The sequence below is a fragment of the Leptodactylus fuscus genome, chromosome 10 (genome assembly GCF_031893055.1).
Source record: "Leptodactylus fuscus isolate aLepFus1 chromosome 10, aLepFus1.hap2, whole genome shotgun sequence".
Taxonomy (NCBI): Eukaryota; Metazoa; Chordata; class Amphibia; order Anura; family Leptodactylidae; genus Leptodactylus; species Leptodactylus fuscus.
This window is the reverse complement of record NC_134274.1, coordinates 18,731,390-18,759,169: the sequence shown is the minus strand read 5'-3', so window position 1 is coordinate 18,759,169 and position 27,780 is coordinate 18,731,390. Positions and strand designations below refer to the sequence as shown.

The following is a 27,780-nucleotide window of genomic DNA, read 5'->3' as shown; positions in this document are numbered from 1 at the left end:
ATGCATCCAAATATACGCCGCAAAAATACAAGTCATCACATTTATATCAACATAACAAGCAAACACACAGTGGACACAACCACTGTATGGCACAGAACTTCAAAGAGTTAAATGCATGCACAGAACAGTACAAGAGCCTATCCTGAGCGGGAACTCGCATCTTACACACGTATGACTGACTTGGTGGAAGGGGGATGCTTCCAGCACCTAATATAATGTCATAACCTTTGAACTGCCTCGTAAATGCTGTAAAATAGGAAAATTGTGGTGAAAAAAATAAAGATTATTTCCACACTAATTCCATTCATTCTGTCCGGTATAATGGCAGGCCGTAATGTTTCTACATCACATGGGATGAGCATATAACTTATAATGTCAACAGAGGATAATGTTGACATGGCAACGATCGGAATTCAATTTTCTGATGGCACGTTTATCTCCCATGACTGGTAGCGGAGCTACATAGCAGGATGTGCGGCGTTACTTTTATAAGCTTTCAACCCTATAATGGAAAAAAAAAATAAAAAAAATCAAACAGAAAATTTAAAAAAATATTCAAAAGTAAAGTTATGAAAAAAAAAAATAGTTTTCAGTTTTATTTTTATTTTATGCGATTTTTGGAGATTTTATTTTTGTGATTTTTTTTAAAAATATATATTTACCGATAATAAACGTTACACTTTAATCATTAGATATCATTTTATACTTCTGAAATACTTGGATTCATTTCTTGCACGGGTTCTTTAACCTCTAGGGCAGTCAGTCAATCTGGAGCACGGATCATAGAATTTACAGGGCAGAATTTACCGGAATTCATTACACAATCTATTAACGACTTCTTTTTCATTAAAGGTATAGTACTTTCTTCTACGCACGGAATCAATACCTTCTTGCTATTAAATAAATGAGTAGGAAGCAAAATTGTGACCATCAGCTTTATCTGTAGAGCCGGAGAGCGCTGGAATTAAATTATTGGATTATTGGATTATTTGGGTAACAAAAATATAGTTGCGGAAAAATGTAAAGGACACAAACTAAACCAGGCATGTGTGAACCCCGCCATAGTAAATAACTACCCTGTAATAGGTCATTGAATCTTTTTGGAATTGTGACCTTCCTCTTATCCCTGCTAGAAGTGTAGTAATAATTTGACTGGTTTATTTGGCTGTTACACTAGGTTCACACCGGCATTCGGGGTTCATTCTTTGTCTCCGCTTGGGAACCCAAAAAATGGAAACCCTATCAGCTTAAAAAGTGGTTACCCTGTGGACCTCAGACTAAAAGGGGGTCTGCCGAGTTTCCTTGCGTCAGACGATGTAGGGACACTATTTTTGATGGCCCAATGTAGATTTCTAATAAAACTTGGTATGGCGCCTTTAACACCCAGAACCCGGGAACAGGACATCTCTTCTTTATTATGGCCGGCTCTTCTTGCCATTTTCCATCAAATATTACAACGGATCGTTCACGCTACCTAAATACGTTTACTATGTGTTTTCTTACTTTACGCTCGGCATGGCTATTGGTGAAATTGCTCCAGAAATTGGTGATCTGTGTCAGAAATTCTATTTGCGAGCCAGTTCCGTTTGCAGGATTGTGCAGACTTTTCCACTGTCAGCTGGGGTGAGTGTGAATTACGCCAGGTTTTTAGTGACCTGCTGATTACTGCCAGTCCTTCATTATTATAGCAGCGACGCACATCTGCTCCGCGGTCACAGCCTGGATGTCACATTTCATCACCCAATTACTCTTTATCAGCGACGGAAGCAAATCCTTCCTATGATTTTCCCGCATACGTGAAGTAGACTGTATCTTGGCGCAGACATATTTGCAGATAAGTATTTTATGATGAAGTGCTAGGTGGGGTGAGGTAGGGAGGTTAAGTGAGGTAGATCTGCATAAGTTATGGGGTCAATGAATGTGACATGTGAATTCATGAACGCCTCGTGTGCTCCGTCATACAAGGCTAAGTCTGGGCAATTTCTATTCCATATATAAAAGGGATTGTCTGATACTGAAATCCAATTTCAAATAGTATATCAGGGAATTATGAGTTAATAGTGGGGTCCACAATCATGACCCTCATCAACTAGTCAACGCAGGGAGTGACTCGTAAACTCAACACATTTAGCCATCCCAATGATTTCAATAGGGTTGGAGCTATACCAGGTCCTGGAGTCTAAGGGGGCCACATTCTAAATGGCCCAGGGTAGGTAAGGGCCCCATTACCAGATCAAGTTACCCCTCTGATCTGGTTGTTCAGACATTTGGCTATACCCAATCCTGTAAGTGCACCCCTAATACCAACCCTGCTCTGATATACCAGTCCACTTTCAATCTGCTGGTTCTCGGTTACTAAGCAGTGGCCTGGACATATTCCTTATGTTTAACAAAAAATGCTAATGCTCATCTAAACTGGCTCCAGTGCCAAGGCCCTGTGGCCACAAGTGACGGTGGCTTCTGTCATCGGTCATATTGCTAGGCAGCAGCACGCCTCCACTGCATCAGTAATAGTCCCGTCTCTTGCCATGTCCCTGCTGGATTAGACGTCCTCCTGGCATGGCTGTATCAGGATGCCAACACAATCTGCTCCCAAAGGTTTCCTCTGGCACGGTGGCCTATTTAAAATGGACTTCATCTGCATAACATCTCCTGCTGTGCTACCCTTGGCCTGGATATTGCCCTATTTACTTTTACTCCATTTTGACTCCTGATCTTGTTCTATGTCTATGCTCCTTTCTCACCCATCGGATTGTACCCTTGGGTATAATACTGGTGTTTGTGGCGTTCTTCAGTTTGTCTATGCCGGAACTGAACACGGCACATTCTGGCCCAATCTCAATCTCTCTCATATATATATATATATATATATATATATATATATATATATATATATATATATATATATATATATAGTGGGGCAAAAAAGTATTTAGTCAGTCACCAATAGTGCAAGTTCCACCACTTAAAAAGATGAGATGCGTCTGTAATTTACATCATAGGTAGACCTCAACTATGAGAGACAAAATGAGAAAACAAATCCAGAAAATCACATTGTCTGATTTTGTAAGAATTTTTTTTTCAAATTATGGTGGAAAATAAGTATTTGGTCAGTAACAAAATTTCATCTCAATACTTTGTTATATATCCTTTGTTGGCAATGACAGAGGTCAAACGTTTTCTGTAAGTCTTCACAAGGTTGGCACACACTGTTGTTGGTATGTTGGCCCATTCCTCCATGCAGATCTCCTCTAGAGCAGTGATGTTTTGGGGCTGTCGCTTGGCAACACGGACTTTCAACTCCTTCCAAAGGTTTTCTATAGGGTTGAGATCTGGAGACTGACTAGGCCACTCCAGGACCTTGAAATACTTCTTACAAAGCCACTCCTTCGTTGCCCTGGCGGTGTGCTTTGGATCATTGTCATGTTGAAAGACCCAGCCACGTTTCATCTTCAATGCCCTTGCTGATGGAAGGAGGTTTGCACTCAAAATCTCACGATACATGGCCCCATTCATTCTTTCATGTACCCGGATCAGTCATCCTGGCCCCTTTGCAGAGAAACAGCCCCAAAGCATCATGTTTCCACCCCCATGCTTTACAGTAGGTATGGTGTTTGATGGATGCAACTCAGTATTCTTTTTCCTCCAAACATGAAAAGTGGTGTTTCTACCAAACAGTTCCAGTTTGGTTTCATCAGACCATAGGACATTCTCCCAATACTCTTCTGGATCATCCAAAAGCTCTCTAGCAAACTTCAGACGGGCCCGGACATGTACTGGCTTAAAGAGGACCTTTCACCATATCCGGGCACAGGCAGTTCTATATACTGCCAGAAAGCTGACAGTGCGCTGAATTCAGCGCACTGTCGGCTTTCCCGATCTGTGCCCGGTGTGAAGAGCTTACGGCCCGGTACCGTAGCTCTTCTATGGTCAGAAGGGCGTTTCTTCTGCCTCGCAGCGCCAATCGCGCTGTGCTGTGGAGCCGGGAGGAACGCCCCCTCCCTCTGCTCACACAGCTTGTCCGTAGACTAGCATTATCAGGAGAGGGAGGGGGCGTTCCTCCCGGCTCCACAGCACAGCGCGATTGGCGCCGCGAGGCAGAAGGACGTCTCTGGCTAATGGTCAGAAACGCCCTTCTGACTGTAAAGCGCTACGGTACCGGGACCGATAGCGCTTTACACCGGGCACTGATCGGGAAAGCCGACAGTGTGCTGAATTCAGCGCACTGTCAGCTTTCTGGCAGTATATAACACTGCCTGTGCCCGGATATGGTGAAAGGTCCTCTTTAAGCAGTGGGACACGTCTGGCACTGCAGGATCTGAGTCCCTGGCGGCGTAGTGTGTTACTGATGGTAGGCTTTGTTATATTGGTCCCAGCTCTCTGCAGTTCATTCACTAGGTCCCCCCGCATGGTTCTGGGATTTTTGCTCACCGTTCTTGTGATCATTTTGACCTCACGGGGTGAGATTTTGCGTGGAGCCCCAGATCGAGGGAGATTATCAGTGGTCTTGTATGTCTTCCATTTTCTAATTATTGCTCCCACAGTTGATTTCTTCAATCCAAGCTGGATGCCTATTGCAGATTCAGTCTTCCCAGCCTGGTGCAGGGCTACAATTTTGTTTTCTGGTGTCCTTTGACAGCTCTTTGGTCTTCACCATAGTGGAGTTTGGAGTCTGACTGTTTGAGGGTGTGCACAGGTGTCTTTTTATACTGATAAGTTTAAACAGGTGCCATTACTACAGGTAATGAGTGGAGGAAAGAGGAGACTCTTAAAGAAGAAGTTACAGGTCTGTGAGAGCCAGAAATCTTGATTGTTTGTAGGTGACCAAATACTTATTTTCCACCATAATTTGAAAAAAAATTCTTACAAAATCAGACAATGTGATTTTCTGGATTTGTTTTCTCATTTTGTCTCTCATAGTTGAGGTCTACCTATGATGTAAATTACAGATGCCTCATATTTTTAAGTGGTGGAACTTGCACTATTGGTGACTGACTAAATACTTTTTTGCCCCACTGTATATATATATATATATATATATATATATATATATATATATATATATAACGTTGAGACCTCTTATATGACCCTTGCAGTTCTGTACATTGTACTCCCCATTTCCTCTGCACTAGATCTTGCAGACCTCTTCAGTAAGTAATAGAATACAATACCGCTTGTCCTCGCTGGTTTCCGCCTCCATGTGTAGCAGCAATTAATGAGTAAAACACTTAGGCGACTTAATTGGCGCTTTAACTTATATGCATCACGTAACCAAGAAAGTAATGTTCTCGAATCGCCATTATAAATATGAAGGATCTTTTTTTTTTTTTTTTTTATTTCCTGAGGGTTTGAGTGCATTTTATGGCTGCAGTATTATTGTGACCGTCTCCGGCATCTCATTGCCAGTCTCTCGGCACATTATTCTACACCTGCACACTTCCATTCCCAGAACATGCGTCAGGGATTGCAGCGATGAAGGGCTGGGGATGTTTATCTTGGCTTTTCTGTAGAGTCGCGTCATGTGACACGAGGCCTCTTTTTGATCAAGGAGAAGCAGAATCTGAGACAAACAGTAGGGGTCATTTATCAAGATGTCATAAACATGGAGATGACAGGCACTGAAGGCCTTCCTGCTGGATGCCGCTTTTGTTGCTGCTTTAATGGGACTTGGCTATTTTTCGAGGCCTCACTATGCAGCACAATTAGAATAGTCAGCGCTGCACTCGCCGGACCTACGAGCCGTAGAAAAGAAATGATTACAAGTATTGCACGGTATTATTTTCAGTCGTGTCATTCTGCTGTCTGAGGTAGGGCGGAAAATGGAATCTTCTCACACCAAATGATACATCTGCACAAAGGCGTATTCTGTGCCGTTTACCCAAGACGTGTGTACATGAGAGCCGAGAGGAGGTTTCATTAAGAACGACTCATTGTGACATCACAACTATATGTTACGTACAAGACCTCGCCATACAGATACACATGGCATGAAGGGATCACAGGTCCTTTATGAATGCTACACTGTTTTTACTATACTAACCTGTTTTAATGCAAGCAGTGATGTCAAAGACAAGGATAATAATACACAGTACAGGGATAACACACACAGTGATGTCACAGTACAGGGATAACACACACAGTGATGTCACAGTACACATACCTCCCAACCGTCCCGATTTCCGCGGGACAGTCCCGATTTGGGTGACATGTCCCGCGGTCCCGGTTGGAGGGAGATATGTCCCGATTTCAACTCAGATCTGCGTCCAGAGGACGCAGATCTGAGTTGAACACATATGCGGCTGAAGCAAGGAGCTGACACAGGTCAGCTCCTCGCTTCGCCGCTGCCCGCCTCTCTCCCTGACACACGCGGCTGAAGCTGCTCGCGTGCTCGCTTCGCCGCTGCGTCTCTCTCTCGCTGACACATGCGGCTGAAGCGAGGAGCTGACCTGTGTCAGCTCCTCGCTTAGCTGCTGCCGCCGGCTCCTGGCTTGTAGACGCGATGTACAAGCCAGGAGCCGGCGGCAGCAGCGAAGCGAGGAGCTGACACAGGTCAGCTCCTCGCTTCAGCCGCATGTGTCAGCGAGAGAGAGACGCAGCGGCGAAGCGAGCACACGAGCAGCTTCAGTCGCGTGTGTCAGGGAAAGAGGCGGGCAGAGAGCGGCGAGGGAGCGGAGGAGAAGGTAAGTTTAATGTGGAGGTGGAACGTGAATCTGGGGGCAGAGATGGGGGACATGAATCTGGGGGCAGAGATGGAGGGACAGGAATCTGGGGGCAGAGATGTGGGACATGAATCTGGGGGCAGAGATGGAGAGGACATGACATTGGGGGCAGAGATGGAGAGGACAAGAATCTGGGGGCAGAGATGGGGGGACATGAATCTGGGGGCAGAGATGGAGAGGACATGAATCTGGGGGCAGAGATGGAGAGGACATGAATCTGGGGGCAGAGATGGAGAGGACATGAATCTGGGGGCAGAGATGGAGAGGACATGAATCTGGGGGCAGAGATGGAGAGGACATGAATCTGGGGGCAGAGATGGAGGGACATGAATCTGGGGGCAGAGATGGAGAGGACATGAATCTGGGGGCAGAGATGGAGAGGACATGAATCTGGGGGCAGAGATGGAGGGACATGAATCTGGGGGCAGAGATGGAGGGACATGAATCTGGGGGCAGAGATGGAGAGGACATGAATCTGGGGGCAGAGATGGAGGGACATGAATCTGGGGGCAGAGCTGGAAGAGGGACATGAAACTGGGGGCAGATGAAGGGTGTATATGAAACTGGGGGAGAGATAGAGGGGGGACATATAATTTACGGGTGACTGTAGGAGGATTATACTGTGTGCGGGCACATGAAAAATTAACGAGTGGGCGGGGTCAACACAAAAGTGGGCGGGGCTAAATTTGCCGCGGCACGCTATGCGCGCCGCACATTTTGTCCCTCTTTCGGTTCTTCAAAAGTTGGGAGGTATGCAGTACAGGGATTATACACACAGTGATGTCACAGTACAGGGATAATACACAAAGTGATGTCACAGTACAGGGATAATACACACAGTGATGTCGCAGTACAGGGATAATACACACAGTGATGTCGCAGTACAGGGATAATACACACAGTGATGTCACAGTACAGGGATAATACACACAGTGATGTCACAGTACAGGGATAATACACACAGTGATGTCACAGTACAGGGATAATACACACAGTGATGTCACAGTACAGAGATAATACACACAGTGATGTCACAGTACAGGGATAGTACACACAGTGATGTCACAGTACAGGATAATACACAGTGATGTCACAGTACAGGGATAATACACACAGTGATGTCACAGTACAGGGATAATACACACAGTGATGTCACAGTACAGGGATAATACAGACAGTGATGTCACAGTACAGGGATAATACAGACAGTGATGTCACAGTACAGGGATAATACAGACAGTGATGTCACAGTACAGGATAATACACACAGTGATGTCACAGTACAGGGATAATACACACAGTGATGTCACAGTACAGGGATAATACAGACAGTGATGTCACAGTACAGGGATAATACACACAGTGATGTCACAGTACAGGGATAATACACACAGTGATGTCACAGTACAGGGATAATACACAGTGATGTCACAGTACAGGGATAATACACACCGTGATGTCACAGTACAGGATAATACACACAGTAATGTCACAGTACAGGGGTAATACACACAGTGATGTCACAGTACAGAGATAATACACACAGTGATGTCACAGTACAGGGATAGTACACACAGTGATGTCACAGTACAGAGAAAATACACACAGTGATGTCACAGTACAGAGATAATACACACAGTGATGTCACAGTACAGGGATAATACACACAGTGATGTCACAGTACAGAGATAATACACACAGTGATGTCACAGTACAGGGATAGTACACAGTGATGTCACAGTACAGAGATAATACACAGTGATGTCACAGTACAGGGATAATACACACAGTGATGTCACAGTACAGGGATAATACACACAGTGATGTCACAGTACAGGGATAATACACACAGTGATGTCACAGTACAGGGATAATACACACAGTGATGTCACAGTACAGGGATAATACACACAGTGATGTCACAGTACAGGGATAATACACACAGTGATGTCACAGTACAGGGATAATACACACAGTGATGTCACAGTACAGGGATAATACACACAGTGATGTCACAGTACAGGGATAATACACACAGTGATGTCACAGTACAGAGATAATACACACAGTGATGTCACAGTACAGAGATAATACACACAGTGATGTCACAGTACAGGGATAACACACACAGTGATGTCACAGTACAGGGATAACACACACAGTGATGTCACAGTACAGGGATAACACACACAGTGATGTCACAGTACAGGGATAATACACACAGTGATGTCACAGTACAGGGATAATACACACAGTGATGTCACAGTACAGGATAATACACACAGTAATGTCACAGTACAGGGGTAATACACACAGTGATGTCACAGTACAGGGATAACACAGTGATGTCACAGTACAGGGATAATACACACAGTGATGTCACAGTACAGAGATAATACACACAGTGATGTCACAGTACAGGATAACACACACAGTGATGTCACAGTACAGGGATAATACACACAGTGATGTCACAGTACAGGGATAATACACACAGTGATGTCACAGTACAGGATAACACACACAGTGATGTCACAGTACAGGGATAACACACAGTGATGTCACAGTACAGGGATAATACACACAGTGATGTCACAGTACAGGGATAATACACAGTGATGTCACAGTACAGATATAATACACACAGTGATGTCACAGTACAGGGATAATACACACAGTGATGTCACAATACAGAGGTAATACACACAGTGATGTCACAGTACAGGGATAATACACACAGTGATGTCATAGTACAGGGATAATACACACAGTGATGTCACAGTACAGGATAACACACACAGTGATGTCACAGTACAGGGATAATACACACAGTGATGTCACAGTACAGGGAAAATACACACAGTGATGTCATAGTACAGGGATAATACACAGTGATGTCACAGTACAGAGATAATACACACAGTGATGTCATAGTACAGGGATAATACAGAGTGATGTCACAGTACAGGAATAATTAAAAATATAGTGGTACAAAGAAGGGCTAAAGCTTATTAAGTATCATCAGGGGTAACCATGGTCCTTAGTCATCACTAATTGAATGCCTGAAAATAAGCCTTCTTACAGTCTGTCACCAGAACCCTGTATAACACCCCAATATAAGCTGTTTATCTGCGGTCACCTGAATCATACATCAATTTTCCCCTGTGAATTGCTACTATTGCAGCTTTTAGTGGGACCAACACATTAAATAACCCCAAAATGGTGTCTAATTAAAGTACAACTCATCACACAAACAATAAGCCCCTACAGAAAAATAAAGTTAAGAATTTTTTGGGTAGGTAAATATAAAAAAGCTTGCCAAGTATTAACATGCAAACCACCTTGCATCCTTAAAGGGCTAAAGCCATTTGACCTGATCTTTATCGGCAGGACTAAGAGTCCTTACAGGCCTCTATACGCGATTGGTAAGCGGTGTGTGTCACGATATTACGCATCATATTCTGTGGATAAAAATACCTCCATAATACAATTAAAAAAAAAAAAAAAAAAAAAACTGTAAAAATTTTTATATTGTATGTAAAATAAGAGAATATTTCAGGTTCACGTATGAAATCTGTGCCATGTGCCGTCCCCTCGGGCCCCACACTAAGCATACGACGTTGCGAGTCTTGCCTGGAGTGTTCCTTTAAGATATTTTTTTGGCAGAAATATCTAACCAGTTTCACTCGGAAACATGTCAGTCAAATACCAGGCTAAATGTGAAGCCTAGTGTAGCCTAGCTAGTGAAGCCTAGCCTAATTGTGAAGATTAGTGTATTTTAAGAGCTCGGCTTTATCATTTGTAGCCAAAATGACTCTTGCAGAAGCTCTTCAGTAAATTGTTGGTGCTTCTGTTTTCTGCTCCCATTGTTGAATAGGCTAAAAATAGTCAACGCTAAAGAATTTGGCTTATATTTAACTTCTTTGTTGTGCTCGGATCCACATTTGTGTGACAATGAGAATTGTCTCCTCCAGTGTTCTTACTTCATAACCCCTTAGGAACATATTCTATATTAATAAAGGGTACTAACCTCTTTAGATGGCTTCCTTTGGTGGCTTATCGTAGATGGATCTATATAGTGGGGGAGATTTATTTTAGTGGTTACAACAGATTTCTGGTGTAAAAAAAGTTGCAAACTAAAGGATATGGCTCTTCCACTGGAGAAGAGGTTATGAAGACTGGTGGTCAACATGCCACTCTTCATACATATCCCCCACTGTCTCTACCCAAGATAGGTTAGCAACACTCAGGGGTGCAACTTAAGAAGGTGTAATAGCACCAGGGCCCAGGAGCCTTAGGGGACCCACAGGCACTGGCATCAGTATTGAGATTACAGCTTCCATAAACCAAGACGACCCACAGATTACCCTAACCACACTAAGGGGGATTAAACTCCTTAGCATCCCTCACCATCAAGAATTCACTGTAGGGATGAGGTAGGAAGCCCTGGACAATAGATTGCAACGGGGCCTACAAGACTTTAGTTACGCCACTGCCAACAACTATGTAGCTATATTAGGCAGTATAGCAACACCTACAGGGTCACCTCTGAGACCTGTGATTGGGTCTTAGTAGTGGTATGGGTGCTCCAAGTTTCATGACCTCATGACATCCGGCGAGTCCATGTGGCTGCTGTTGGATCAATCGCAGGCCTCCACGGTTCCCCAAGAACATGGCATCACCAAGGAGGTGGAGAGAGAGCACCAGCTAGGCCCTCCACCTATTATATAGTGGGATCTAAAGAGACCACAGAATATAATTCGGCGGCCATTTTGGTTTGCCTGAGATGAATCTCCGTTCTTAAAAATCTGAACAATTTGGAATATTTGGGTTGAAACCAGCTTGGTAGGAGATAGTTCACCCATCTCTAGTTCCTTTGTTTTTCTTGCAGGAGCAAATTGTAACATAGAACGGTAGCTGCCCCCAGGTGTTGTATAGCATGACCCCCACACTGGTTGCAACACTATGATTGGGGTACACCATGTTGAAGACACTCTATATGTCTTTTTGGGAGTTGAGCGTTTGGTAGACCATCTACCATGTCAGGCAGAACTGGAGGCCCAACAATGGCCCCAAGGTCTGCCATGTACGGAGGCTTGTTAGATCCTACCAGAGGCTAAAAGGATGGCTGTCAGAAGTTATACAGGGTATGAGCAATTAGAGGGTTGCAAGTCTCCTAGTAGGACTACAAAAGGTGATAAAAAAATGAATTTTTTTTTAGAAAAATATACAATTAAACAAAAAGAAAAGAAAAAAAAATGCTATTGCTGCAAATGTAATGGACAAACCCCACAAAAATAGAATTTTTCTTCAATGTACAAGACTATTTGACTGTATTGCTTGAAAAATTAAAAGTTACAGTGCTCGGAAAACAAAAAAAGGAAAGAAACATACCACTTTCGCCTAAACACCGAAAATAGCTAACACTGGTCTCTTTGTATCAATCTTAACAGGTTGAGGCCTTTGAGACAAATATGATGTGTGACAAATTCAGTATGGCATGTCCTAGTCATGGCTTGAGGGTAAAAAGAACAGAAACTGTGTAGACATGTCTGACACTTCCTCTACAGCGCGTATTGTTAAACCGTCTGCATAGGATTACATTAAAAAAAAAGGTCTGCTCTTTTATAGAAAGCGCCCCATTCCTGTCCAAAGGCTGTGTCTGGTATTGCAGCTTAGCTCGTCATACAGATAGGGATGAGCTGTAATACCAGATACCGCCTTTGGAAGTTGGTGGCAGTGTTTGTGAAAAAAATATATTGAAGTGCAAAAGTTGGACTGAGGACTGCTAGTACTTTAGGGCCATCTAAGGCTAATGCTCACTCCCCTCACAGTACTGGTCCACAGAGAAGTACTGGAGGAGGCGTTCCTCACTGCTCACATTACAGCGCAATAGGCGCTACTGTGAGGAAGGGCGTTCCTGACAGGCTGTCGTACGGTACCGGCACTGATAGCTCTTCACCAGGGGCATAGAAAGGGAAAGCCAATAGTGCACTGTCAGCTTTCTAGCGGGATATTAAATTGCATGTGTCCCAAATGTTGAAAGGTCCTCTTTAAACCAAGTGCGCAGAGTTTTCCTCCGCGGACTGATACTTATATCTATGGGGAAGCTGTGTTTCAATAGATATAATTGACATGCTGCGAATTCCAAAACCGCACTTGTTTTGGAGATCGTGGCATGTCCGTGCTGCGGTTTTCACTACAAAGTGGACATGGAATTTGCAAAAATCCCATCCACTTTGCAGTTACTGTAAAACACGGCGGGCAAATCGTGGCATTTTCAGCCCATGGGGCCCCGGCTTAAAGATGGATTTCTTTCCATTAGGGAATTGTATGGGGCCACTTAGGGGACTTTACACTTAGTGGGGCTACCTATGGAACATCAGACTGTATGGGGCCTCTTAGGGGACATTATATTGAGTAGGACCATCTATGAGACAGACTGTGGAGGGCTAGTTCGGGGAACATTATACCAAGTAAAATCACCTATGGAACATTAGACTGTACAAGGCCACTTAGGGGGCATTTTACTGAGTGGGACCATCTATGAGACAGACTGTGGGGGGCTAGTTAGGGGAACATTGTACTAAATAGAACCGCCTATGTTATATTAGACTATGTGGGGCCACTTAGGGGACATTATACTGAATGGGACCATCTATGAGACAGACTGTGGGGGCCATTTAGGGGACTTGACAACGAGCAGTTTAAAAAAATAAAAATCAACTTTTCTACAATATATTTTTATTTCTAATTTTACAGAGCAGTTTGGGCATTTTATTTTTATAGATTTGTATGGGTGGAACCCTCTAAGTGCTGGAGATTCGTTTTACTTGTAATATATTAAAAACATCCACAAGTTGAGTCTTTTTGGGTGTTCTTGAAGACGCAGCTCGGGAAATGTCCCTTGATTTCTTCTTCCCACGGATTGAAACGCGTTTGTCTTGTGAACGGTTAATGCTTTCCTTCCAGTTTAAACAGGTTGCATCTGCAACTTAACAGTGCAATTTTGTTATCAAGGTTTGATTTGTAACGTAATAATAATCGCACACCTGCGATCGTTTCGCACGGATGAGGGATCTGAGGAACATCTTGTGGCGTGGGAGTTGAAGGAAACTTGTGCATGGCACTGACGCAATACTTATTAGGCATATTTACTCTGTTGGAGGGGCCGCGGTACATTAGGCTCCCCACACAGACCGTCGCTATAAAGCAGCACATAGCATTGGCCCCGCACAGCGGGAAGCGCTATCAGAATGTGATAGAACCACAGACTCTTTTCATCTTGACAGGCCTGTGTGTGACATGCCATGTTCTGAAGGAATTACTCCACTTCGAGATCTTCAATGGGAACATTAACAGCAAGCGTGGAGCCATTGTATAAAACATTCATTGTAATTCAAAGAAGGCTTTTGTGTCATATGGATTTGGCTGGATGTCCTTATTTCTGCAAATATAAAATGCTTCCTCCTTGACTTTACCCCCATGATCTAAGCCGTAAGCCTATGTGTGAGCAAGTCGGAGGAATGAAAGGGATTCAGATTCGTTCTTATCTGGAAGGATGATAAAGGATGCTTAATTGATCCCCTGTTATTTTTGGAACTTACCCGGCTTGGCTAAGACATGATGATTCTGCAGGGTAATAGGGATGTTTATTAAATTTCAGCCCCCTAATAGAAATACACATACTGTAGGGTCCCATGTCGGGATGCAAGGATTCTTCCATATCATAGCGGGGGTCTCAAAGTTTGATGGGTAAATGGGCCCCGAACAGAAAAAAAAAAAAAGTTGATAGGACACATTTCTTATACAGTAACAAGGCCCACGCCTATCTAACCATAGACGTACCCCAAACTTTTATGAGATCTTATGAGAATAAAGGATTTCTTAAAAAAAAGAAGCATAACGTGAGGCTCCCAATGCAGAATCTTCACCAGGCCCCCTATAATGTATTGTTTATAGTACTGGTCTCTTCACCTTGGAAGGGGGCACCCTATGGACCTCTAAGGCTCCCAAAGGACGAGTCACATCCCTTGTTCCTAGCCAAAGTAATCTATAAATAGATAGTGACTAGAGATGAGCGAGTACTGTTCAGATCAGCCGATCCGAACAGCACGCTCGCATAGATATGAATGGACGTAGCCGGCACGCGGGGGTGGGGGGGGTGGGGGGGGGGTAAGCGGCCGGCCACCGTCAAAGCGGAAGTACCAGGTGCATCCATTCATTTCTATGGAGCGTGCTGTTCGGATCGGCTGATCCGAACAGTACTCGCTCATCTATAATAGTGACATTTGCCAGATCGGTAGGGACCCCATTGCCACAGGTCTGCAACTAGGATGACCTTGAATGTGCCAAATTTCTAGCATTGATGGAAATAGTTATCGGGACTCCCATTCTTGGAATTGGTGGGGTCCAAAGGACTGCCCAACATATCTTCCTCCAAGTAAGTGTTATATTATAACACTGGCATCTTCACATCTTTTCAAGTGGTAGAGGACCATCTTCAGAGTCCAGGGTCTAGAAGATATAGTTACTTCTGAACCCCCGTAGCGACACCTCTGGTACATATAAGTGCAATATCTGATCTCGTACACAAATGTCTACACTACTTTTAACATGGCATACATGTAAGACATTTATGATATTTTCAGACTTTTACATAGTACTTTTATAAATGTTGTCTCAAAATAAGTCATTCTGATAGGAGCAGGAACAACGCTCTGCCGCTCTCCCTGCCATTGCCAAGACTCCTTACGCACTTCACTGATTCTGGATAAACAATGAGCGACAGAGTGAATAAAAGTCATGAACAATTCACCAGAGGTCAATTGCTACATGACTGCAAAACTTTGTTTTGCTATAAAACAATAAAGTCCTCAATTTGACATCATAACAAATGTGAGAATAAAAAGAGACCGGTGATGGAGATCTTGGAAGACTCAGAGATTTCAGAAGCGGTCAATGGTTTGGATAGGCTCCATTCATGATCGTCACCCCTTCGAGAGCATGTACCAGCACAGAGATGCCACAAGACCAGGCAAATCACACTGTGAAATTACTATATACGGGTTAAAAAGAGTGCAAATAAGGTACTATGGACTGTTACTACATATACAAAACTAGGTGCACATGGTGAATATGGCAGTGGGACCCACCATGCCAACTCTGCCACGGAAATCTTCTGGACTAAAATTAAGTGGAATAGTTGTCTTCCAGGCACACAATGATCATCTTACAGAAAGTGTTCTGTTTCCCTACAGCGCTACCATAGAGGAAATTAGGAATTACTGTAAATCAATGGGTTGTCTGCTCTTTGTGATAATACCACCCCCCGGCGTTTTACAGTATCTGCAAAGTGAATGGGATTGAAGCATGCCCACTTTGCATTTAAAACCGAAGCATGGACATGCTGCGATTTCCAAAACCGTTGTTTTTTTTGGAAATCGCAGCATGTCAATTATATCTACGGAAACGCCGGCGGCTTTCCCATAGATATAATGGTAACAGAGAGTCTGTGGAGAAAAACTCAAACTTTCTGTTCAAAGCGCTGCGGGAAGAACCATGATACGTTCCTGCCGCTGTTTTTCCCGCAGCACTTTAGTGCTGTGTATCATCCTGTGGGCCCGTCGCTTTGGTACCTCCCCTAATATGCAGTGTCGACAAAAAAACAACTAAAAAAAACACAATATAATGCTGGAATTTTTTCCAACTCCACCCCACAAATTTACTATTTTGCAACACTTCTATGGAAAATTAAATGGTGCCATTAGAAAATACAACTCATCCTGGGAAAAACAAGCTCCGATAGGTCTATGAAAAAGTTATAAAGTTAGGACTCTCTGAAGACAGGGAAGAAAAAATGGAAACAAAACACCAAAAACTGTCCTGATCCATAAGGGGTTAAGATAAATTGTAAGATTTCTTCTTCTGCGCTAATTCTATCTTCAGACCTTCCCCCAAACAGTTGTGAATACCCAGATGTAATGAGTATGCATTGTACGTCAATGGAAAATAATGTCTCCAGCAGAATAAAATCTGCTGAATATCCGGCGCCTTCTCCCTTTGTGTCCTCATGTTGTCAGAGCATGTTGTGAATAGCGTTCATCGGTTGCATGTATCGGAGCAGTAGAGATAATTTCCTGCTGCATAATAATAAACAGCAAATACAAATTTCTTTTAGCAATACCTATGGGATTTCGTGTTTATTCACAGACCCAACGGTGCATAAAAAACATAATCCACCTCATGCATTGGGCACATAGATCTATCTGCTCTGTTTGTTCCCAGCTCTTTTCATTAGAAATTGTGTAAATACTGTGCGGGGCCGAGTGGATGGTAATGGGAAATGTCTGACATGGGTAACGCAGCCTCTAGGTATAGAAATCTTGCCATCGATTCCTTTCATTCAGCTCTAAAGATGTTCTCTAGTGGAATTTTTTTGTTCTAAGAATGGAACCTTCTGTAACCAGCTGAGCTAGTGCCCCTTCTGTAGTACCCGGCTGCTCATCCTGCCAGTAGAGGGAGCTACAGTGGTGCAGACAGGATGGGCAAAATATTGGGCAACATAGTTAGTACTGTTTAAAATAGACATATGTCTATCAAGTTCAACCAGAGGAAGGGAAACGGCTGAAAAGTCTAAACATTTCTATAACCATCAAAGTTATTTTGCCCTAAAAAGTCATCTAATGCTTTTTTGAAGCTGTCAGCTGTGACCAGTTACTGGGGTAGGCTATTCTACAGATTCACAGTCCTTATAGTATTGAACCAGCTCCTGGGGCAGGCTATTCCACAGATTCACAGTCTTTATAGTATTGAACCAGCTCCTGGGGCAGGCTATTCCACAGATTCACAGTCTTTATAGTATTGAACCAGCTCCTGGGGCAGGCTATTCCACAGATTCACAGTCTTTATAGTATTGAACCAGCTCCTGGGGTAGGCTATTCCACAGATTCACAATTCACAGTCCTTACAGTATTGAACCAACTCCTGAGGAAGGCTATTCCACAGATTCACAGTCCTTACAGCAAATTACCAACTCCTGGGGTAGGCTATTACACAGTATCACAGTGCTTACAGTGAAGAAGCCTTGTCAGCTCTCGGATTATACTGAACAATTTGGGTTTAGTGTCAGATGAACTGAAAGAAATAGCCGTGACTTACATTGCAGTAAATTATTACACTCCGGGGCATTCATACTTACCATATGTTACCTCTTTTGGGCCTCCTTGCTGCATCCAGCGCTGTCCTGGTGATGTCACATGCCCAGGGTCACTGCTGAGGCCTGTGATTGGACCACCAGCGGTCACATGGGCACGCTGAGCACCATGAAGTCATGACATCAGCAAGATCACTGCTCAGCCCGGGCCAATGCCAGACAGGAGAGCGCTAGATGCTGCGAGGAGGCCCAAAAGGGAGATAGGCAAACTGCTTCAGCACAAGACCTCAGTGTATAATGCGGGGGCCATTTTAGTTTGCCAGAGAAGGATCTCCATTTGTTCAGTTTTGTTAAAAAACTAACAATTTGGAATATTCAGGTCAAATCCAAGTCAGTATGAACTGATTCACGCATCTATAGTCCCCAAATATCCTGCACCTCCTTACATAGGAAGACAGATCTTTTGGACCCCCTTTGCTATAAGGCCCAGTTAGAGCCACATCCTCCGTTCTCTTTTGGAACAGGCCCCTCATCTACCTGATAAGTGAGATACAAGATCAGTCGAAAAGATTAGCCGAATGAAGTCAAGAATAGCCAACTGGAGTTAGTAAGTGTTGAATGGCCCATTGATAAGACTCTCACTAGCCATCCACATACACAATATATGTATATAACTTGTAAACCTTCAATGAGTCAGTTTTTACAAAATTAAACCTAAAAATTCAGTGGAGATGAAGACTTTGTATCAAATTTTTTGGAATCTAGAATAAGGAACCTAGAGTTTTCCGGCACAGGTATAGAAAAGTACTGCGTAATGTCACGTAAAACAAAGCTCAGCTCGTGTTACATGGCACATTAACTTCTTAAGCCCACTCGGTCGCTGGGCAGTCACATTCAATCATGTCTCTTCAGCTTAACTATGAAGCTCTATCTGAAAGATTTAATGCCGTCTACAATTAGCACAGAGCAGAACTGCACGTTGCGAGAGCATATAGCAATCTGATAAGTGGGGACCCAAACTCACAGCCAGAGGAAGAGCAATTAACTTCACAAAGGCAAAATTAACTCAATCATTTCTTCTTATTTTTAGGTAAGGGAATAATACGGTGAAGGCCGTGGGAATAATGCTCGGCCAATTTTTTCTATGCAGAGAATTTTCTTTCCTGGTACAGTATGGATAAAAAACTGTCCACAGTATGGTGTCATACATATGATGTACAAGTAGTCCACCAATATTATAGAGGTTTTTCTAAGATTTTGGTATCGATATTTTATTCTTACGATTGGTCAACGATAGTGTTGAGTGAACCTCTCGAAATTCGTTTCACATGTATTCAAGATGTTCTCCCAAACTTGTTCAATTTGAGCCATAACTAGGATTATTATACTCTGGGTATAATAATAATCCAGGGAGGTAAAATAAAAACCACTCATGCTCAAGTTCTATGGCACCCATTCATCTTTCGTATGCCTCTTCTGTGATGTCGCTGACCATGCGTCAGATCTAACGGATGTGATTGCACCTTAGCCGGGGACATAGACATCATGATGTTTGGGTCAAAGCATCAGGACATTGATGTCCCCGTATGATGTCAACAACCCCGTGTGATCAAAGGTCTCAGCGGTATTCCGGCTACTGACATCAAAGAAGAGGGCAGAAGACATGCAGGAAAGAAGACCAAACACCACAGCAAAGCCCGGGAGAGAAGAGGGAAGGCGAGTGTGTTTCTTAATTTTTACGTACCTTCCCAGGATCTGTAGAGACCCAAGGGTATTATAATGAGTCATGTATAGTGAAGCCCAAAAACTTAAGGTTAGGTTAAACCCAAATTATTTGCAGATTTGTAACGAACCAGGCTCACTGCAAACCAGTTTGCTCATCTTTAGTCATCAATTCGGTGGAACTAAGTGAATTGGGGCTAAGCTGCAATAACCAGGCTTTGGCCACTATGCACTGTAAGGAGTTGTATATTTTTGGCTCTGTATAATTTATTGTTTTGATCAGTGAGGGTGCTGGGTGTTTGATTCTTAATTGGATATCAATGAGTGTAGATGCGTGGATTGATTCGACAACGATCAAATCCAGTCCAAAATTCTTCCCAAATTGTGACTCCAACGAATAATAGTCAATGCATTACCTCTGCAACCACTACTACGCGCCATGTCAGATGGCTTTCCACTAGTCTTAGACTCAGTCTCTTAAAGATCCTAGTGGGCCGGAGATCCTCACTTGATACAAACAACATGTTCCTTTGACACTTCGTATTCCGGAATCTACGATTCCAGTCTGATCTGCCTGCTGTCAGCATTCCTAGCTACATATTGCTGCGTCTTTGCTTCTGAATATTACCAGTGTTTTGAGGTTACAGGCGGAAAGTACAAGAAGAGCTAAATAGAAATGACAAATTATGTGTTAAGCTAATTATCTCAAGAGACGAAATAGAGCTGAGGGGTGATTGAGATTTTCCACATGTCATGGTCATTACCAATCTCAAATTAATTACATGTGTTCATGTTTCTGAGATGATGTGTGTAGTTTTTATTTTTGGTTTTTTAAGGGTTGCGCTATTTCACAATGCATTTTCCTCCATTACTTCCAACAATAGGATTACAAAATATCTCCTGCTCCAAATAAGATCCAACTATCTACATCAGTCAATGAAATGACATCAGTGAAAACAGAGTTCGGATCCTACAAGGCATGACCGATAATCTCAATAGGTTTCTTGGAGAGCACAAGACCATAGTCCCACCCACAAGGAGAACAGGGCAAGAAGGACCCACCTATGAAGCCAGACCAGTAGGGTTGAGACTATCTTGAGATTTCAGGATTGATTTTAAAAATCGGATTTCCAATCATTTTCCAGCCCATCCTGATCGCTCAACCCTACAGACCAGTTATGAAGTAGGTCTGTTAGCCCCCTGTCTGGAGTATGTGCTAGACATAGGGGATGAACTATATTATATATATATATACACACACATATACACACACACACAGTGTGTATATATATATATATATATATATATATATATATATATATATATATATATATATATATATATATATATATATATATATATATATATATATTGGTCATGGCATGTTATATATATAGTCCCTGGTGCACGGTTACATTGGTCATGGCATGTTCTTCTGTCGGCACTAAGCTTTAACATTGGAAAATACATTTTTGATATTACTTTAGGTAAAACATTTAAGCCATACACAAGGCAAAGGCTGTCATACCTGAGCATAGGTTGCTTTGGGAATGGAGGCTGGTCAGTATTCTGGTTTTGTGGAGGTTTTCTTGTAACTTGCTTGTAAATGTTCCTGGCAGTCACACCAATCCATAACACCGTGCACAAGCTGGAGTAATGCAAGACAATGCCAACCTGGAGAAATCAGAAACAGGAAAGAGTTAATAAGGAAGTACTATTTTATTATTTTATATTATCCATTTTCTGAAAATCCTGCATAGCCCCTTTAATTGAATCAATTCTGGCTGTTGGTGGTCACTACTAGGGGGGTATTTATTTTTCCATAATTGAGTTTTGCAGGTGAAGAGGATAAACTTTGCAATATACTTCACAAAAGAAAATTGCTGGTCTTTATGACTTTTGTCTTTACTACTTATCGGAGTGATTTTGGTCCATTCTCCATACACAAGCAGGTTGATTTACAATGAGGTCTATGGAGAGCAGAGGAGGAGGAAGAGCAGAGTGACCAAGATATGAGGTTATCTACAGCACTAAATGAGTAATAATAATTTCTGATTACCCAGCTGTGTTTTTCTTCTTCTCCCCTTTCCATAGACTTCTATTGTATAAGGACCAAATGAGATAAGTGAAGAAACCATTTCTTTAATAAAGTATATCACAATGTTTCTCACCTTCACTATAGATTTCTGAATTATATATTGACCGCCAAAGCGAAGTTAGGATTGTGGGGTTTCCAAGAGTTGGACCCTCATTGATGGGCTATTGATGGCCTGACATCCATTATATAGGTTTTCATGTACAATGCTGCATAAACCAAACTACGACCATCATTGCAGAGATTATTCTTTGTCTCATCAACCTTGTATTTCTTATACAAGTCTTGGCCACTGTTTACATTGTACTCACATTTATATAAATTTAAAAGAAACTCATCAACATAACATTTCCCATCAGTTCCAGTATACAGAACCTGTTCTACCTATATGTCAAGGAGCTGTTCTATCCGCGAGCTGTTGTAATGACTTTTATGAATGCTATTAATGTGAAAATCAAAATACCAGTCCTGGCAGGATGTTAACATCTGTGCTCGGAGAATAATTGTTAGCTATTGCCATGGAAACTGCAATTAGAGCTTTAGCCAATCCTCAATATTCTTTTATTCCTATTATATGTGCATCTGGCTTTATGAAATGAGTATAAATGAATATGTTGTGTTATTTTCTGTACTGCACTAGTTACATTTTTCATTATATTGATAGAGAGAGTCATTCATGGGCTATTACATAAAACACCGATCATCACTCCATGGATTTGTGGCCTCACAAGGACCTCTCTCTAAAACATGAGTGTCTAGATCATTAAGTCAGAGCAAGAAGCTTGGAACGGCCCATCGAGGTGAAGGTCAATTCTTAGGTTGGACCCCCAGCTCCTACATGAATGATGTATGGAACAATACATAAAAAAAATAAACCAACAAAACCAGTTGCCTAATAAGAGGAAAAAGGGAGTAATCTACTGGTGAGAAGATAGTAGCCAAAACCTAGTATCTGAATAGAGTCTAAAGTCCAAGTCAGAAGTCAACACCAAGAGGTCAACACCAATTCCAAGTCAAAAGTCAAGGAGGGTAAACCAGAAGAAATAGCCAAAAAGAGTAGAACCCTACAAGCACTAGACCAGTGGTTCTTAACCAGGGTTCGATCGAACCCTAGGCCCTATGCACGGTTCATTTTGTGTACCAGTAAAAAAAAAAACCAACATATACCTATGTCTTGAATTTGGAAAAAAATCATGTTTGATTTATCACTAAAGAAGGGTTCGTTGAATTTGCATATGAAATTGGTGGGTTCGGTACCTCAAACAAGGTTAAGAACCACTGCATTAGACAATTACAGGCAAAGACTATAGTTCCACCTATTCTTAATGATGAGGCTGATCACTGACTGGGTCTGAAACTTAAAGTTCTGACGACAAGGGGTAGTCCAGGTTCAAATAATTGGTTTTGGTGGTCATGTATCATCTTTTTGATCTCATCACTCCAGCCAGTTAAACAAAGCCTGATGGGGAAGACCACAGTAATGGCTCTAGATCAGTATGTTTTTATTGCCGGTTGCTACCATTGCCCCAAACCTTCCTTCTCCTTACATCTTGGAAATAAAGATGGCTGTCAGTTTTACAGAGTAATGGGTGAAGGAAGTCTCCAGTTTAGGATTTTCTACACATGAATTTCTCAAGTATTTCCAAATGAAATTATATTGGTCTCTTTAAACATTTTGTTATAAAACATATTAGCCTACCCAGTATCTTTTCTGTCCTGAAGAGATGCTGTAGAAGTAGCACAAATATAGCATGCATGATCCATAAATAATTTGTGATATTTCTAGTGAAGTCCCCACAGACAACAGTTATGAAGAAAATTGGAACTGAAGACATCTCCTTGAGATTTTTTATCTGGACTGTATTATTGGTTCAAGTCATAAAATGTTCATTTAGATCAACATTATACTGTTCTTCAAGTTTCCCTTGTGAAACACCTTGCAAATATTATGATAAAACCCATACTGACAAATAATGTAATATATATAATAAAAAAAGAAAAATATGGTTGCTATAGACAAGGACAACCAACCTGACATTGACAATCAAGCAATGAAACCATGAACAATCATATATGGTCACGAGAGATATACATGGAAACTAAAACTGATCCCTGTTGACTTTCAAACATTGTTACCATGGGTATAACCAACCAAGTGTCATCAACCCAAAAATCAAACCTGGTAAGCATGATGCGAACAATCATCAAGGACCATAAAACATGGCCACCATTCACGTGGACAATCAAACATGATCACCATAGACAACTTAACTATGCTACTATATACAAGTGCATCTCAATAACTTAGAATATCAAAGAGTTATTTTCTTTTTAGTAGTTCATAATTCAATTGAAAAAAGTGACCCCTTATATTATATTGAGTCATTAGAAACCAAGTGAACCTTTTTCAAGTGTTTCTTTCTGTTAATGATTATGGCTTACAGCCAAGGAAGACCCAAAAGTCATTATATCAGAAAATTTTAATAATTGTCCCAAAACAGTTGCAAAGGCATTTAAAATGGTCCCTTAGTTTGGTTCTGTAGGCAGCACAATCATGGGGGAAGACTGCTGACTTGACAGATGTCCATAAGTTAGTCATTGCCACACTCTACAAGGAGGGTAAGCCACAAAAAGTCATTGCTAAAGAAGAGTGCTGTGTCAAAAGGTGTATACAAACAAATGCAAAAAGGGTGACACTTGGCATAAAAAAAAAAAAAAAAAAAAGAAACTGATATGGATCTAATGTAAAACTGATGAACAATGAACCAATTCATCACCAATTCTGTAGGGGACTGTAGGGTTATAGGTTGGACTTGGTGGACTGATGTCTTCATCTAACCTCATCTACTAGGCAACTATGTAACTATCTGTTTTTCACAGCCAAATAAGGTGAATGTAATCTAAATTAAATGAATTCTGGCAAAAATTTATAAAATTAAAATTTTTATTCAATAATAAAAGTGGATCACAATTTAGAAATTAGACCAAGCCAAAGAACCAGAGAACCCACTGGATTTCCAATTCTAATAGCTGTCATTGGGGACAAGAATTAGATTATAGACCTCATAATGATATATTAACATCAACATAATAGATCCACATGAAATTAAAAAATTCATCTTTTCGGTAGTCAAATTGTAACAATAGTATTTTTTTTTATTTTTTTTTTAGAATTTCTCTCTAGAAATATTTTCTTTTTTTTCCACCAAATTCGTAACATTTCCTTTCAAAGAAGATTCTTTCCACCGACTGAAACACTTGCAGATACAGGAAGTTCTGTATTTTTAGTGTGTTTGATGAGGTGAAAGATGATAAAATGACAACTTGAAACCGTGTTATACCTACAGCAAGATGAGTCAAACTAAATGCATCGTGTCAACTTATTTTTGTCATAAATTTTTTAGCTGCAAAAAGGATTCGAAGCACAAAAAAACAATAGATTGTCAAATGTGTTAAATTAACCGAGACCGATACAGAGAGTTTCTTTCGGCTTTCTAAGTAGCAGAACATATCCAGAACATCGTAGGGAGAGGTAGACGCTGGTATTTTTAGAGGACAAACAATTGTTTACAGATACACTGAGAAACTTTTGTAATGGGAAAGCTCCAAGTATCCACATGGGAGGACGATGTTGAACTTGGAAAGTCGGAATTTTGGACGACAAATCTCAAGTGACGTTAATATATTCGAAGATCTAAAAATAGTGCTCCTGTGCTCATCTCTGTCCTTACACCGTGGTGGGATAATATAGATGTTGAGTACAGTTGTGACACGTTCATATTTTTATAATTATTTTTGTATAAAATTGTCTAACTTGTTTTTTTTCTTCAATTTTTCATCATTTTTTTTCTACTTCTCACCAGCCAGAACAGTGAAAAAGAGTAATGTTAGAAAGGACCTGTCAATGCTCCTGACTTGTCTGTTTAGTGAAGAATTCCAAATGTTATAAAAATTCTGGAACATTTTTTAAGAACTTTGTATTTTGCTATTTCTCTATTAATTTCCCCCTGAATTTTTTTGAGTAAATTAGTTGGTAACTGGGTGTTTCTTTTCATCTTAGTTGAAAGGTCGTCTCCCTACATTGTCTGGCACGATCATTATTGATCGGGTAGTCTCTGACTAGTATGGACCTCCACTAACACCCTAGCTCTACAATATGCTTCATGCTGACTACGGACATCACCATCTTTTTTTCTTATCAGACAGATATTTGCTCATATACTTGACAAGATGCTCATTCAAAGGGGTTATCCCAGATTAAAAAACATGGTTGCTTTCTCCTTCTTAAGAAGTGACATTACATTCATTGTGAGAAGACCTGGATTTGTCATGATGCTTGGTGTGCATATGACCTGGGAACCAGATGTCTACAAAGAGGTAGAGACAGAGCCCTGGACATTTTTTTTTCACCTCCTCTGGGGCGCCACCTATTATATTCTGGGGTCTACAGAGGCCCCAGAGTATCATAATGTCACTTTTACTTTGATATAACTTTGGCCATGTTTACCTTAGAGAACTAGAAGTTAGATAATAAATTAGGTAGATAGTGACAGTGCCATACACTGTTTTATAGATAGGTTCCTAGGAGCCCTGACAATGTTGTACACTATGTTTTATAGATAGGATCCTAGGAGCCCTGACAGTGCCATACATTGTTTTATAGATAGGTTCCTAGGAGCCCTGACAGTGTCATACACTGTGTTATACACTATGTATTATAGATAGGTTCCTAGGAGCCCTGACAGTGTTCTACACTATGTTTTATAGATAGGATCATAGGAGCCCTGACAGTGTTCGGCACTATGCTTTAAGCTAATTTAAGATGTGGCTTGTACCAAACTTCAATCCAAACTGAATCTTGCTCACAAAACACCTGAACCCTAAATAAAGCAAATCTTGCGAATTTACCACCTCTACTACCAAATAACCCCGTTAAAATGAGCACCTTGTCAGGCCCCGAGTAACTACAGTATATTTGCACTCAGGAGACCATCTGCAATCTCATCAGGAGCATGCCCAGGCATTGCAGGGAGGTCATACAGGTACGTGGAGGCCACACACATTTTGACATGTTTTAAGAACACTACACTACATCAAAGTTGGATCAGCCTGCAGTGTGTTTTTTCACTTTAATTTGGGAGGGGGGGGGGGGAAGACTCTAAATCCAGGCCTCCATTGGTTAATACATATGATTTCCATTTTCCATTCATGATTTTTGTGTGATTTTGCTGTCATCACATTCAAATTTGTACAGAACAAAGTATTCAATGAGAATATTTCATTTATTCAGATCTAGGAGGTGTTCAGTGTTCCCTTTGTTTTTTGAGCAGTGTAGTATCAATCTGCTCAGCTTCTCCTGCTCTATAACATCCCACCTGCACACTCGACTGGATCTTTAATGTCATGAGTTCCCTTTAACACTACGATCCTTATATACTACACTGTTTAAATAGTGAATTGGGCGGAATCTGAGTCGTGACAGTGTAAGATGTATCCTAATAAGAAATAAGTCATCACCGGCTTGTAATGAACTTTACATTCCCAACACACAAAAGTAACCACAATAGTCACAACAGTCTTGAAGTTGAATGTAGAAAATGAGCACTACTAAAAGACATATGCTCAACTGTGTGAAAGGGTTAACATAGCAAAAATAGGAATATGGGGTTACTTCTTCCATATGTAGGAGCGCCATATGTTCTCCTACTTACTGCCAGGTACTGATACTATATAATAAATTAAGGGTCAGGTGTAAAAAATGGAGTTCCAGAAAATACATAAATCTGAATGGATAATAATGAGGACGTCACACGGAGGAAGCAGAAATCTGATTTCAGTAGTTAAGTATTTTGTAACATCTACACAGATGAGCTCCTTATGACAGCTCAGACGGTCTATGCCGAAGAAATGATTTCCACTGGAGCTTCTGACAAGGAAATCCTGACGTTGAAAAATATGTGTTGCAGACTTCTTTAAAAGAGCATCAAGCCTGGAGATGAATGATCCGCGTTAACTGAATAAGAAATACTCAATAGGGGGAAACTATCAAATATGGGAAGACGTTACAGCATTTTAAATGACATTTCCGA

General features: G+C 41.5%; 1 protein-coding gene across 2 annotated transcripts in view; it reads right to left on the bottom strand.

Moving 5' to 3' along the window:
* Positions 1-27,780, bottom strand: part of ADGRA1 (adhesion G protein-coupled receptor A1) — a 342,093-nt gene that overhangs the window by 17,286 nt on the left and 297,027 nt on the right. For both annotated transcript variants that reach the window (XM_075258484.1, XM_075258485.1), the window contains one exon: positions 21,125-21,270. In XM_075258484.1, coding sequence (XP_075114585.1) covers positions 21,125-21,270 — 146 coding nt within the window. The remainder of the gene's footprint in view (positions 1-21,124; positions 21,271-27,780) is intronic.